General features: G+C 45.5%; 1 protein-coding gene across 1 annotated transcript in view; it reads left to right on the top strand.

The window, feature by feature from the left end:
* Positions 1 to 15478, top strand: part of LOC135196406 (single-stranded DNA-binding protein, mitochondrial-like) — a 45062-nt gene that overhangs the window by 15382 nt on the left and 14202 nt on the right. The window contains 1 exon segment of the mRNA XM_064223210.1: positions 14286 to 14391. Coding sequence (XP_064079280.1) covers positions 14286 to 14391 — 106 coding nt within the window.

Here is a 15478-nt window from a genome sequence, read left to right as displayed (position 1 = left end):
CTGGCTGTTATCCACCATCTCTTGCGAACGAGAGGCTTTTCTTAGTAGCGCAGCAACAGAGATGGCTGGAAACGTCCGTCAGTCCTCTGCAGCTGTGTACCAGGGGAAGTGGGCCGTCTTCTGTGGTGGTGTCGTAGACGGGGTCTATCTCTCTCAGAGCCACTCTTCAGCAGGTAGCGGATTTCCTCGTTTTTCTGTTCGCGAGAGAAGCTCCTTTCAGTCCCCACAGTGAAAGGATACAGAGCCGCCTTGGCGCTCGTCCTGAAACTGAGGGGGTTGGACATCTCGAACTCGTTCGAGATCTCCTTGCTGATGAGGAGCTTCGAGAGGTCTTGCCCACCCAAGGGAATTCAGGCCCCCTGCGTGGGACGTGACTCTCGTCCTTAGGAGTCTGACTCGAACACCGTTCGAGCCACTCCGAGAGTCGTCAGACAGGGATCTGACCCTCAAGACCCTCTTCTTGCTGGCCCTGGCATCGGCGAAGAGAGTAGGGGAACTCATGGTCTTTCCTATGATGTACGACACTCCAGGGGATGGGGATCCGTGACGCTCGATTTCGTCCCGAACTTCGTTGCGAAGACTCAGAAACCGTCAGTCCCTGATGACAGGTTCGAGTCATTCACGATTCCCTCCCTATTGGACTTCACCGATAATGATGCGGATGAGATGCTGCTTTGTCCTGTGAGGGCGCTACGGCGCTATCTGAAGAGAACTCGTCACCTCAGGCCTGAGTGTCGACGCCTCTTCGTTAGCACCGGGTCACCAAGAAAGAAGTATCCAAGAACACTCTTTCATTCTGGCTGCGTGAGGTCATCAGGAGGGCGTATGAGGCTGATGGTAGTGACGACATCTCGTACGTCCCGTCCGAGAGCTCACGAAGTCAGAAGTATTGGCCCCTCGTTGCGTTTCGCAAGAACTTCTCCGTGGCGCAGGTCCTGAAGGCAGGGGTCTGGTCTAACCAGACTACCTTTACGTCCTTCTACCTTCGGGATATTGCCACAGGTCCTTGGATACCTTTTCCTTGGGACACCCGTGGTGGCTGCTCAACAAGTTGTGTAGCTAACCCAGACCCATCGCAGGCTGAACAGCATCGAGTCCTGGTGTGACTGTGTGGATGGATGTGTGAGTGAGTGAGTGACTGGCTCTCTCTTCCCATCTTTTCCTTCCCTCTACCTGTGGGGCAGAGGGCCATGGTCGTCACTACGCTGGATGAGGACGAGATGCAGGTGAGCTATATGACAGAGCCCCATCCTATCCCTTTCCTTACTAGGGATAGGAGCAGAATATCCACCACTTCCTTCTGCAAGGGGGGGAAGTGGGATTGCCTACAAGAGTCAAACCCATGACTTTATATTTGCTCCTGTACAGGAACAAGTTCTTGCATTGCTGGTACTAAGAGATGCGCATGCCCCTCTCTTAGTACTCGGTCCAGAGGTCTGACCATTGATCCTGCGGTGCACACCCCGATCAATCGGACAAGAGGCTGGATCCCTCCCTCGGCTCTTACGACCAGGGAGGCTTCCAAGGTAGGGCGAACACCAGTCTGTTCACAAAAGACTCAGATTCCACCCACCAAGAAAGTGAGTCTTCTATTGTAAAAGGACCGAAGGTTTGTATGCCGTGTCGGAACAAATGACAATTTGTCCAAAATTGCATTTTTCCTAACTATACAAACCTGAGGTCCTTTTACACATAGCCCCACCTCATGCCACCCCTCACTCTGCAGTTTTGCTTGGGCCAAAGCAAAAGTGATTTGTTTACCTCCAGTCGCGCGCAAGCCGCGCCTGTCGGACAAGCAGTTAACTACCGAACCCCTTGTTCGAAAGCTTACGACCTATCCAGCTGCCGCTAGTATCTTTCCTATTGTAAAAAGGGACCTCAGGTTTGTATAGTTAGGAAAAATGCAATTTTGGACAAATTGTCATTTTTGGACAAATTGTCATTTCAGAGCCTTGTGTTTCGGCCTGTCCACAGCTCCTCAGGTCTTCACAAGCCTGATGAAGAATGTGGCGAGGTTTCTTCACCTCAAAGGAGTAAATGTCTCTCTGTATCTGGACGACTGGCTCATCAGGGCCAGATCAGAGAGACAGTGCTTGGAGGACCTAATGTTAACTCTAGATTTGATCAAAGCGTTGGGATTGCTCGTGAACCTCGAGAAGTCTTCAGCTTGATCCCCAGACAAGACCTTAGTCTATCTGGGGGATTCGGATGGATTGCTCGGGGTTTTCGAGTTTTTCCTTCGGCAAGAGAGAATCGCTAAAAGGTTTGCGAATAGTCTCTCTCTTCTTTAGAGAACGGCAACAAACGTCAGCGAGGGATGGTTTGAGCCTTCTGGGACGCTTTCCTCGCTACAACAATTCTTCCCTCTAGGAAGGACTACATGTACGTCCGCTTCAATTCTTCCTCAAGAGGTCTTGGAGCTGGAAAACCGGACAACTGTCGGACGTTTTTCCCATTCCAGTGGAGATAAAGTCACACCTACAATGGTGGTTGCTCCCTCTGGAAGAGAACAAAGGGATCTCTCTAAGAACACAGAACCCAGACCTGTGTTGTTCTCCGACGCGTCGGAGAGAGGTTGGGGAGCGACATTAGGCTCAGAAGAGGTGTCAGGCACCTGGGAACCAGCACAGGTGACTTGGCACATAAACTGCAAAGAGCTCTTCGCCGTACATCTGGCTTTGAAGAGCCTAGAACCTCTGGTGTCAAACAAGGTAGTGCAAGTAAATGTGGACAACACCACCGCACTTGCCTACATTCGGAAACAGGGAGGGACGCACTCCTCGTTCCTTTACGAGCTGACGAGAGACCTATACTTTGGACGTCTCACAGGAACATCTCCCTACTGACAAGGTTTCGTACAGGGAGTAAAGAATGTGATGGGCGGAAGGCTCAGCAGGAGGAACCAGGTCCTTCATACAGAATGGACACTACACGACGAGTGTGTCTCGATCTCTGGTCTCTGTGGGGGACTCCTCATGTGGATCTCTTCGCAACATTCATTTCAAAAGGCTCCCAGTGTTTTGCTCGGTCGTGGAAGATCCAAGAGCACTTATGGTAGACGCCTTCCTGCTAAATTGGTCTCGAGTAGACGTTTATGCTTCTTTTACCCCCATTCAAAATCCTGGGGTTAATAATGAAAAAGTTTGTGGCGTCAAAGGAGACGAGGGATGACGTTAATAGCCCCCTTTTGGCGGCCGCAGGAATGGTTCACGGAGGTGGTAGTGGGATCGTAGACTTTCCAAGATCCCTACCAAGGAAGGACGGATCTTCTCAGACAACCACACTTCAAGAGGTACCATCAAAACCTCCCCGCTCTCGCTCTGACTGCCTTTCGACTATCGAAAGACTTGTCAGAGCGAGAGGCTTTTCTCGCGAAGTGGCAAGCGCGATCGCGAGAGACACGCAGAACCTCCACTACGAAAGTATACCAATCGAAGTGGGAGGTATTTAGAAGGTGGTGTATATCCAAGAAGTTGTCCTCTCCACTACCTCTATAGCGGAAATTGCTGATTTCCTGCTATTCCTGAGAAAAAAATCTCATCTAGCCGTATCCACAATAAAGGGATACAGAAGTATGCTCTCGGCTGTAATTCAGGAACAGAGGATTAGATCTGCAGATAATAAAGATCTCCACGATCTCATAAGGTCTTTGAGACTTCAAAGTCTAAGGAAACCAGTTACCTCCGAACTGGAACCTAGACGTAGTCCTCAAGTATCTGTCATCGGAAAGATTCGAACCTCCTCATCTGGCATCGTTTAGAGACATAACCAGAAAATGCCTATTCCTATTATCTTTAGCTACGGCAAAGAGAATTAGTGAATTACATGCTCTGCAGGATAAAGTAGGATTCAAGGGAGACTCGGCTATTTGCTCGTTTAAGACCCTGTTTTTAGCGAAAAACGAGAATCCCACGAATCCCTGGCCTAAGTCATTCGAAGTCAAAGGACTGTCGAGTCTCGTAGGCAGAGAAGCAGAGAAGTCTCTATGCCCTGTTAGAGCTCTGAAGTTCTACCTTCAGAGAAAGCATCAGATGGGAGGTTCTAGACAAGGTCTTTGGTGCGCGGTAAAAGACCCCACGAGACTAATGTCCAAGAATGGCCTGCACTGCATTCTTTGTAAGAAACATCATTACGACGCTCATAAGGCCTGTCCTGACGAACAGTTACAACTGTTGAGGGTAAAAGCTCATGAAGTGAGAGCTATAGCGACGTCTCTCTCGTTTCAGAAGAATATGTCACTTAAAAACATCATCGATACGACATATTGGAGATGCAACTCAGTATTTGCATCTCATTACTTGAAAGACGTGCGTGTGACATATGAGAAGTGTTTTTCTCTAGGTCCTTTCGTATCGGCAGATACGATTCTGGGTACGGGAGCCGACACCAATCCTTAAATGTATATACTTTTCTTCTTTTTGGATATGGTCGAGAGTCTCTTCGAACAATGGAGGACTTAGGCTCGCACGGGCGGCCGTCTATGTTGTTCAGTAAGAGAATTCTTGTCATATCCAATTAGTTGAGTATAATTTTTTTTTGAAAATTATGTATGTGTGCGTAGTGGTTTTGAGTTACGGTTGTTGTGACGAGTTCGGGCGGGGATAACTCGTAACAATCCATTAGTTCTAACATATGGTTAGGATCAGGTGGTTCGGGATTGTGTGCTCCTTCATAAGGTGTATTGTCATATAAGTGGATCAGCACCCATTGACAAAGTCCTTTTAGGCTCTGCCGAGTAAGTGGATAAGACCCCATCGGCAGACCCACAAGAACTCTTGGCCATAGATCATATATCTCGCTAAAGTTTCTTGAGGTGATGCAGACTACTGGGCAAACACCCACGAAGTCTACCACCTATCAGGTAGGAACCAAGGTTTTATTTATACCTACAACATATGTTGTTTACCTGTCTATTCCATATAGTAGCTGTCTCTTACCCTCCACCGAAGGGTGCCAATCAGCTATGTATATATCTGACAGGTAAGTTGATTGTATGAAAATGATATTGTTATGATACAATAAAGTTTCATACATACTTACCTGGCAGATATATACAATTAAAGGCCCACCCAGCCTCCCCGCAGGAGACAGGTGGAAGAGAGAAAATATGATAGAAAACGGGGATGGTTCCTAGTCCTGCCGCCCAGGGCAGGCCGGTAGATCACCTGACCTACCTGTAGCGAGTGGCCAGCGAAATTTGAATTTCTGTCGGGGACGACGGAGTCTTAGCTATGTATATATCTGCCAGGTAAGTATGTATGAAACTTTATTGTATCATAACAATATCATATTTACGAGTGAACAAGTTCCCTTTTGTGGGCACTAAAGGTGATTTGGACGCTTTCCCCACTTCCTCTCTCCCTTCATGACTAGCAAGAAAAAGGAAACAATTGGCTCGGTTTCCCGCCGCCTGGTCAAGTGCGTGGGAGGGAAGATCGCTTGTGTTTTAAACCTAGAAGCAGACAGATGTGCATGGCCTTGAGGAAATTAAGCGATTTAGGAGGAATGTAGGCATGGACCACGAGGGGATTAAGACGGACGGTCCTTACGGTGCGGGAAAGCAAACGATTGGTAAGTAAGAGTATTATTTTGTTAAGAAGATCGCTCATGACATTTTGGTTCCTTGAATTGCATGGTAATGCCTAGGTATATTTCTTAAAGATTCTATGTGCAATTATTGTTATTTTAACCATTGTGATCACTGAGAAATTGATTCTAATGTGAGTTAAGGGATTTACCTGTCCTAGTGTTAAGGAGTTATCATTTAACTAAAATGGCAAAATTGTCACCACTGTGAATATTTATGTTTGTTCATTTTTTCAGTGACCGATTGTAATAAAGGAAACTATAAGACAGTCGCATATCACACACCCACTTGGGCCGCCCACAGTCACAAATCGGCTACCACCCCTCTGGCGAAGCTGTGCGGAGAAGACTAGGAAATGAGGCTGGTTCAAAGGACGTCCGCTACCACGCTGCGCCCAAAGAAGACCAGGAGTGCGAGGAAAGCTAGGCTAAGTCTACACAAATAAGAAGCCTTTGTTGGATCCATTTTCTTAAGGCATTGTTAGGCGTATTTAGTGGTAGTGCCGTCACCAATGCAATTATTTGTCAGGGGGCCATGGTGGTTCCGCAACGAATGCTAAGAGTTCGTGTTTAACGTTGTGTACCGCCGAAAGTTTGGGCGCGATTGTTTAAAGGTGTCACATGAGTCAGTTTTATAGGCATATGTGGTTCTGCAACGAAGGGATTAAAAATGTTCATGAGCGAATCTTAACGAATTTGGCGTACGTCATTAATATTTAACAGTTATGGAGGAGGGGAGACCTTAAGTTTAAGATTCTGATGGCTGCTCAAATTTATTCTACTGGCGTCGTAAGAGGGACTGGTTAAGTAGAGCAACTAATGTTGTTTTGGATAATCTTCAAGTTGGGTAAATAATTTGTTTGGAGAACTATTCAAGGGTTGGGCAATTAATTTTGGTTTGGAGAATTATTCGCAGATAATCTTGCACATTGGTAACCTTGCGTAAAACATTTGGGTCATTTAATGTGGGAATTGTTGATTGCTGGGCAGTGGTTTGTGTGTGTAGGGTGTATTTAACTAGGTTCTTACAATCTTACCTTTTGTAAAAAAAAAAAAAAAAAAAATTATATATATATATAGCTATAGGTTGTGATGGTGCCCGGATTTGTGCCATTTCTTCAGGGAGGGGCGCTAATTTTGTGGGGCATGCAAACTACATTCTGGGTGAGTTTCCAGGGCAAGGGCTGATTGGCAATTTGAGGGGCTCAAGATCGGAAATTTGGTAGGATCGTGGTGTCCCCGCTAGGGACCCTGATGAACCACGGTACAGGGTTAATAGCAATTAGAGGGGCAGGCGTGCTCGAGTCGGGAGAGCAGTGCAACATGTTTAAGCCTCATGGTGTATTAATTCAGGTTCGTAGGAATGATTTCCCCACCCAGTCTGTTTGCCGCTTGCAGTAAGGCTTAAGTAAATAAGGCTGGGACATGAGACATTGTTGCATTCAGGGTTGCTCCCTAGACTTGAAGGATCTTTGTGACGTCGCAACTGAGTAAGGTACTGGTAGTTTGTCTTCACGGAGTGGTGCTGGGTTTTGGCAACTCCTTGGTTAGGTCAGCTACAGTTCGACTAGGGAATTTCGTTAGTTCATAGGGAGTGGCCAGAGCTGAATCCAGGAAAATGGAGACCCTTAAAGTTGTGCATGAGGGAGGGTTTTGAGAGCTAGAAGCCTCCAATGGGGGGTGGGGGGAACAAATCTGCATTGTATCAGCGTCTGAGCGAGTCACTAGAGAAGGAGGGACAGGAGTGTTCAGGAATTTTTGAAGGAACTCGAGGTCAGGCAGAACAGTGAGATCAATCAGGGACCAAGAGGCAGGAGAGGACATTGGGCAATCCCAGAGGAGGAGGAACATTTAAATGTGGGGGATAGCGCATCAGTTATGGGTAGGCAATCTGTTGCTTCAGGGGGCTCTAAACAGTCAAGCGTGAGTTCTACTGGAGTAGGCGTGTGTTGGCAGCTGCTTCTAGAGCCAGGTTGGAAGCAAAATTACAGAAGTTGGAAGAGCTGCAAGCCATAGACGAGAGGAAGAAGCCTTAAGACAGAGGAGGGAGAAGCTTAGGTTGGAGGCAGAGATAGCTGAGGTGGTGGCAGAGGAGAAGGTTTTACAACAATTTGACAAAAATAATAGAGAAATAGCTCCTGTCACTAGGATAAGGGAACACATAGACCCTGACATGGACAGGAGTGAACAACCCATGGGCTTAGGTGCAGTAGTGCCTGAAGTTAGCTCAGGTAGGAATAACCAAGGGGACTTAAGTAATAAGGAAATCTTGCAGACATTAATCTCTTGCAGCCTCAAAGGCTTGATGCCCCAGCAGATATGGCTAAGTTTGATGGAGATTATACAAAGTACTTTAGGTTCATCCGCTCATTCGACGACATATTTAGCAGCCAGCTGACAAAGATTAAGGAAAGGCTGAGGTATCTGGATTTATACACAACAAGTAGGCCAAATGAGATAGTGGCAGCTTGCCTCCACTTAGATGCTTGTCAGAGGGCTATAGGCAGGCAAGAAAATTGCTGGAGGAGCGATACGGCAACCTTAAGAGCAAATAGCCACCGCATAACGTGGATAAGGTAATCGAATAGAAGGACATGGCGGGAGAATAATGCAGAGGACTTTGATGAGTATGCGGTGACTTGCTAAAAAACCTGCAGAAATGCAAATTTCGTGCGTCCCTTATGGTGTCGCCGAATTGCAGAACCCAAAACAATGAGGTTGATCCTGAGCAAATTCCCATCTAGTGTGCGGGACCGATGGTGTAGAGTTGCCGACTAGATAATTAGTGAGAAGAAGCAGACCATACAGTTTGATGATTTAGTTAGTTTCATTGAAGGGGAGGCTAGGGTCTTAAAAAATCCCTTGTTTGGACGCCACCTGTTCGAGAGTGGTAAAAAGGGGGCCACCCCTGGGTTAGGAGAGGGGTCTCAGCACCAAGCAAATCACAGGGTTTAATGAGTGCAAGGAAAGTTTCATGTAACAAAAGTTGGGGAGGCTCCACTTTCATGTTGGCACTGTAAAGGACCACATATAATAGATGAAAATGCGACCAAATAGCTAAAATGGGAACATGAGGACAAACTAAACACCATTAAGGAATTGAGGCTTTGTTTTAGTTGTTTGAGAAATGGTCATATGTCCCAGTATTGCAGGTACAGGAAAAGGTGCAAGGTGTGTAACAAAAACCATCCAACTCTGTTGCACCGACACCAGGAAGCAGAAGTGGTGAAACCAGAGAGCGCAAATATAGGGCCTTAGTGGTTCAGGGGGAAGGTACGCATGACAAATTGCTATGTTCAGAGCAGTTAAGGGGGGTAGTGCTGGCACAGGGATGTCAGTTGTGCCCATAAGGGTTAGGTCAAGGGAAGGAAGGGAGGTTGTGACGAGGGCCTTTTGGACAATGGGAGTTCTACGTGCTTTTGTTCAGAGGCATTAATGAAGACATTAGGTTTGCACTGAGATGCAAGACGTAAAGGTGAATGTTGAAACCATCAATGGACAGGGAAATTGCATGTAGCCTAGTCTCAGGATTGTCAGTATTAGACTATGAGGGTAAGAATTGCATTACACTCCCCCCAGTGTGAGCACCTCCCGCATACCTATCGATGAGTGTGATGTATCAGGGCCGGAGATCTGGAACGCTGGCCACATCTGCGAGAAATAGATATCCCAGATGTGGATGCCGAAGTGGGTTTGTTAATTGGGAACAATGTTCCACACTTACTTGAGCCGAGGGAAGTCATTAACTCAAACCCACTCCATGAGCCACATGCCTAACGAACATTATTGGGCTGGGGCAGTCTGTGGGGCAAAGGACAAGAGGTGTCAAGAGCACATCAATAGGATCCAAGTAACTAGCAGGCGTTTGGAGTTGGACCGCATGCTGGTGGAAGATTATAATAGAGACTTCCAGGACATGGCATCTCCCAAAAGGGAAATGTCTGCAGAAGATAAGAAATGGCTAGATCTAATTCAAAGGGGTTGTTAGAACTGTAGAGGGGGGTTATGAGGTGCCACTGCCTCTGCGCGACAATCTTGGCCACCCTTGCCAGAAACAAGAGACATTGCATTGCTCCGTATGCACAGTCTTCGTAAGAAGCTAATGAAGGATGGTACCTACCTAAGCAATACAGTGCCTTCATGACCGAGATGCTACAGAAAGGATATGCTGAGCGAGTGACCTCAGCCAGCCAGGAAAATGTATGGTTATATCCTCATTTTGGTGTGCAACATCCAGACAAGCCAGCCAAGGTCCGTGTTGTATTTGACTGTGCGAGCAGGGTGGAGGGCATGCAGTAGTTGAATGACCTAATATTGCAGGGACCCGATATGATGAACTCTTTGCTGGGTGTGTTGGTTAAGTTTAGGGGAGGTCTGTTTGCCTATTCAGGGGATATAAATATACAATGTTTTACCAGGTACGGGTACCAGAACATCAGCGGGACTACCTCAGGTTCTTTTGGTGGGAAAATAGTTTTAATGAGGAGCCAACTGAGTTTAGAATGGCTGTACATCTGTTTGGGGCCTGTTCGTCACCCAGCATTGCGAATTTTGTGCTGAAACAGACAGCAAGCGACTTTGGGAATGGGTTCTCCAAGGGAGCACGGGACACCGTTGCTAACAATTTCTATGTAGACGACTGTTTGAGAGCCGAGGATCGTCAAGATGCCTTGTTAAGTAATTTGTTAGAGGTTAAGGAGCTTTGCGAAAAACGGGGGATTTACATTGACGAAATTCAGTAGCTCATGCGTGGAGGTTTTGTCATCCATCCCAAGGGAGTGGGCACGGTAAGGGCATTCAGGGTTCATAGATGGATCAGGGCCAAATAAGACAAAGGCATTGGGAGTACAGTGGGACTTGGCCACTGATGAATTGGGTGTCCAGGCAGATTCTGGTTTCAGTTCCAAGGACTAAACGCAGCTTGTTGTCAGCCATAGCCTCGATTTACGACCCCCTTGGCATATTGGCTACAGTTTTAATTGAGGGACGGATAATTGTGCAGGACTTGTGTAGATTGAAGATAGGCTGGGACAGGGGATTGGACTCCAACACCACTGACCGCATCAGGGTGTGGGTGAACAAGTTGAATCAGACCAGAGGGATAAGTGTGCCAAGATGCCTAAAGGTTATTGGGTGGGAGTCAGCTATCCTAATACAGCTGCATCTGTTCTCGGATGCGAGCATCATGGCTTTAGGAGTAGTGGCATACTTGCGGGTCACAGATCGGTGGGGAAATGTATCCTGTAGATTCATTATGGGAAAGGCAAGGGTAGCGCCCTGAAGGACGTTTCAGTACCCCGCCTAGAGCTTAGTGCAGCTGTACTAGCCGTAAGACTTGGAACCACAATTCTGGCCATGATAGATTTCAAGGTGGACGAGGTCTATTATTGGACAGATCAACAACGGGTCTTGCGTTATATTCGGAATGATCAAGCTCGGTACCAAACAATTTATTTAGCGAACCGAGTCTCTATGATAAGGGAAGGAAGTGATCAGAATGAGTGGAGGTACGTTAACTCTGAATGGAACCCGGCAGACGATGCATCACACTCCAAGCAGTCTGAAAGGTGGAGAACAGGGCCAGGTTTTTTGCTGAAGGAGGAGTGTTTTTGGCCAGCAGAGCCAGCCCACATGTCCAACAGTGTGGAAGGACTAGAAGTTAGGCGTGAGATAGGGTCCCAAAACCCAAAAAGGGCGCAAGTCTGCCAAACAATTAGCTTCAGGGTTGGGTTGGATTGTAGGCAGACAGGGTGGCATAAAATCATCCACCACTACTCAAAGTGGATCCGGCTACTCAGAGCCGTAGGTTGGGTCATATTATTTACCAGGTATTTAATGTGCAAACATAGGCAGCACGTTAGCGAAACTAAACATGCATTTGTCTACACAAGTTATGAGCTTGGCAGAGACTGTGGTTGTGCAGGTAGCACAGCGAATGACTTATGAGGTAGAAATAGCAAGTCTTGAGAAGGGCAGCACCATCAGGTTTCCAGCTCCTTAAGAAAATTGAAACCAATCCTGAGAGGGAAATCTATTGTGCGTTGGAGGGAGGTTATCACTGGCGAATATTGCCCCGAGCGAAGGAATCCAATTATTCTGCCATATAAGGGCCACTTGACTGACATAGTTATCCAGTATTATCACGAGCGTTCCAACCATATGGGCATAATGTATGTTCTGGGTCTAATGAGGGAGAAATTTTGGGTGGTTAAGGGCATGCAGCGGTGAGGCGCGTGCTAGGGAAATTGCATCAAGTGTCGCAGGGTACATGGAAGGGTAATTGAACAGCAAATGGCCGATCTACCACCTGATCGCGTGGAGTCAGGAAACCACCCTTCTATCGCACCGGGGTGGACCTTTTTGGACCATTCTTCGTGAAAAGGGGCAGAGCGCAGATAAAGCACTGGGGAGTTATATTCACCTGCTTGAACATGAGGCCATACACTTGGAAGTAGCGTCAAATCTCACATCAGACTCATTCATTAGTGCCTTCAGAAGGTTTTTGGCTCGTCGTGGACATGTTAGGACACGATTAAGATGCGACTGCGGCACTAATTTTGTGGGATCACGGAAGGTTCTAGACTCTAGTTATGAGTTCTTGGGAGAAACAAGGTGCGAAATGAGTTGCTCCAGTGTGGGTGGAATTTGTTTTCAATCCCCCGGGCGCCTCACATTTTGGAGGAGCATGGGAACGATTGATGAGGTAATGTGAGGAGGGTCCTGGATGTAGTCTTGGGGACACAGCAATTGGATTATGAGGGATTGTGTACACTCTTTTGTGGGGTGGAAGCAACAGTTAATAGTAGGCCCCTTACCATTGTCACCTCAGACGACCGTAGAGACCCAGAAAATCCACTCCACAAACACCAAACAAGCTTTTAAACATGGGAGAGTCACGCAGGGTGCCATGTTGCAACAGGTAGCTACTCTAAGCAGAGATGGAAGCAAGTGCAGCACATGGCTGAGCAGTTCTGGGCACTTGTTGGAAACGCGAATACCTGTCGGGGTTACAACAGCGACAGAAGTGGTTCAAGGAACGACGAAATGTCAGGGTGGGAGACATAGTCCTTATGGTCAATGAAAGTGTAGCACGCTGCCATTGGCCACTGGCTCGAGTAGTACAGACTAAAGCAGGGAAAGATGGACTGGTTAGGACGGTGACTGTCAGAAGGGAGGGCAAGGATTATGATAGACCACTGTCGAAACTTGTTTTAATTCTGGAGGAAGAGCAGGACCTAGTGGACAATGCTAGGCAATAGGTGTTGAACCCTCTTGCGGTCAAGGGTGTCGACGCGGGAAAGTTTGGGCATCTTCTCTGCGCGACTGTTAACAATATGTCCGCTGCGCGATGAAAAACAGCTGTTTTTGTGGTAAAGAAAAGTTTGGTAATTGAATTTCGGGCCACTAGTATAAGACATAAGCGTATACTCTTGTCCCATAAAAAAAAGGAAAAAAAAATTTATTTACGAGTGAACAAGTTCCCTTTTGTGGGCACTAAAGGTGATTTTGGACGCTTTCCCCACTTCCTCTCTCCCTTCATGACGAGCAAGAAAAAGGAACCATCGGCTCGGTTTCCCGCCGCCTGGTCAAGTGCGTGGGAGGGAAGCTCGCTTTGTGTTTTAAACCTAGAAGCAGACAGATGTGCATGGCCTTGAGGAAATTAAGCGATTTAGGAGGAATGTAGGCAGTGGACCACGAGGGGATTAAGACGGACGGTCCTTACGGTGGGAAAGCAAACGGTTTGGTAAGTAAGAGTATTATTTTGTTAAGAGATCGCTCATGACATTTTTGGTTCCTTGAAGTGCATGGTAATGCCTAGGTATATTTCTTAAAGATTCTATGTGCAATTATTGTTATTTTAACCATTGTGATCACTGAGAAATTGATTCTAATGTGAGTTAAGGGATTTACCTGTCCTAGTGTTAAGGAGTTATCATTTAACTAAAATGGCAAAATTGTCACCACTGTGAATATTTATGTTTGTTCATTTTTTCAGTAGTGACCGATTGTAATAAAGGAAACTATAAGACAGTCGCCGTATCACTCAAACCCACGTTGGGCCGCCCACAGTTCATGTTCCCTGTCTTCCTTCTTACTTTCCACCCTCTTCTAACATTTGTTTCATAGTGCAACTGTGAGGTTTTCCTCCTGTTACACCTTTCAAACCTTTCTACTTTCATTTTTCCTTTCAGAGCTGAATGACCTCATAGGTCCCAGTGCTTGGCCTTTGGCCTAAATTGTATATTCTATTCTAACAGCAGCACAATACCAAGCTTCAGTAATCAATTTACAGGTCCAAGCAGTTACAAACAGCTGATCCATGCTAGAAGGGGACTGTCACTTATAAAAGTATTAAAAAAAGGTTAATGAATTGATATATAAAATAACCACAATGAAATGTTAGCAGATAAAGTTCAATGGGATGAGATTAGTTAGAGCCTCTGAGAACCAAAATTGCAGGTGTTAAGCACATATCAGATACAAATAAGGACCAGTTCTAACAAAAAGGTGCCAAGGACCCGATGGATACTTGAAACAGATGAAAGGTGGACCTCTTCAAATTTTGGGGATGTTTTTGAAAGTGGCAATACTGTAGATTTGAGTATCATAAATGATAGATTTGTTGGAAAACTGTTTCAGTTTTGTGTTCACATTGGCAATAATATCTCATTCATGGTCTTTTTTTTTATTTATTTCAGCTCCCCCTCCTTAGACAGTGTACCACAGCATTATGGACAACACAGAGAAACGCGAGCACTCCTGGAGAATTTCCCCGCACACAAAGAGTAGAAAGACTGGAGAAAAGTAAGTCTTAATCTTTTGTCCAGCTTTATAATGAAATGCCTTTAATCTCCCTCGTATGTTTTAATCTTGTACAACATTTTAGTTGTATTGCCTCACAAATGCCCTATAAAAAATTTACTCCTAACACCTTATTTTTTTTTATGGAGAAATAACTTGTCAAGAATTAGTCAGAAAATTCTTTTTCATCCAGGTGTTGTGAGGTATCCCTTATTTAAGGCATACCATGAACCCTTTACTTTCCTTATTCAGTTTCAGATGGTGATTTTCATATGCATAAGCTTTTATTTATGATTGTACCTCATTTCTTTCCTGTGTTTTCTCTTGATTTTCTCCTACTTTAATATTTGTCTGGGATCATCCCATAACCTAGCTTGTACCTCTTATGTTTTATAGTCTTGCAGGAGTTCACTCTTTTTGTTTAAGATTTATTGATATGTCTGATTACTTGTGCTTTTTAAAAGCTGTGCTTCTTCTAATGTAAATTGTAACTTTGGTCAAGATGTTTTTGTTTGATTAGTTGAGTTGATCATGAGGGAACAGGAAAGGAAGAAGAGGGAAATAGAGATGATGGTAGCGTTTTCTCCTGTTCTGTGCCCTGTTTTTTTCCTCTATCCTTCCATGTCCATTAAGTTTATTCTCAAATACATATGCAAATCATGCACTTCCATTCTTCCAACATCCAGAACATTTTTGGGCTAAAATTGGTGTCTTCACTTTGCGTACAATGGGGTACTTTACATTGCTAATGATAAATGTGAATGCACATTGCAGTTTTTGTTAAAAAAAAAGTATAATAGTATAGAAGTGTCAGGAAATGTAGAATCAAAATTTGGCAGATGGAAACAGTTGAAAGAAGGCATGCAAAATATAGCAGTGTGTTAGGAAACTAGAAATGGTATATAGAGACAGTATTTGGTGATTCAAGATTTGCTAAACACAATTAACTAGGAGAAAAGAATTGTCTACTCCTGGCAAAGGACAGGCAGGGAATAGGAGGAAAACTAAGTCAGGTACTGTCCCAAGGGTAAACATAAATTTATTATTAGTTGTGATTATTAAGCCAGTGAAACATTAGCAGATGTTGAAA

Source organism: Macrobrachium nipponense, chromosome 17 (assembly GCF_015104395.2).
Source record: "Macrobrachium nipponense isolate FS-2020 chromosome 17, ASM1510439v2, whole genome shotgun sequence".
NCBI classification, from domain to species: domain Eukaryota; kingdom Metazoa; phylum Arthropoda; class Malacostraca; order Decapoda; family Palaemonidae; genus Macrobrachium; species Macrobrachium nipponense.
This window is presented reverse-complemented; position numbering and strand designations above follow the sequence as displayed.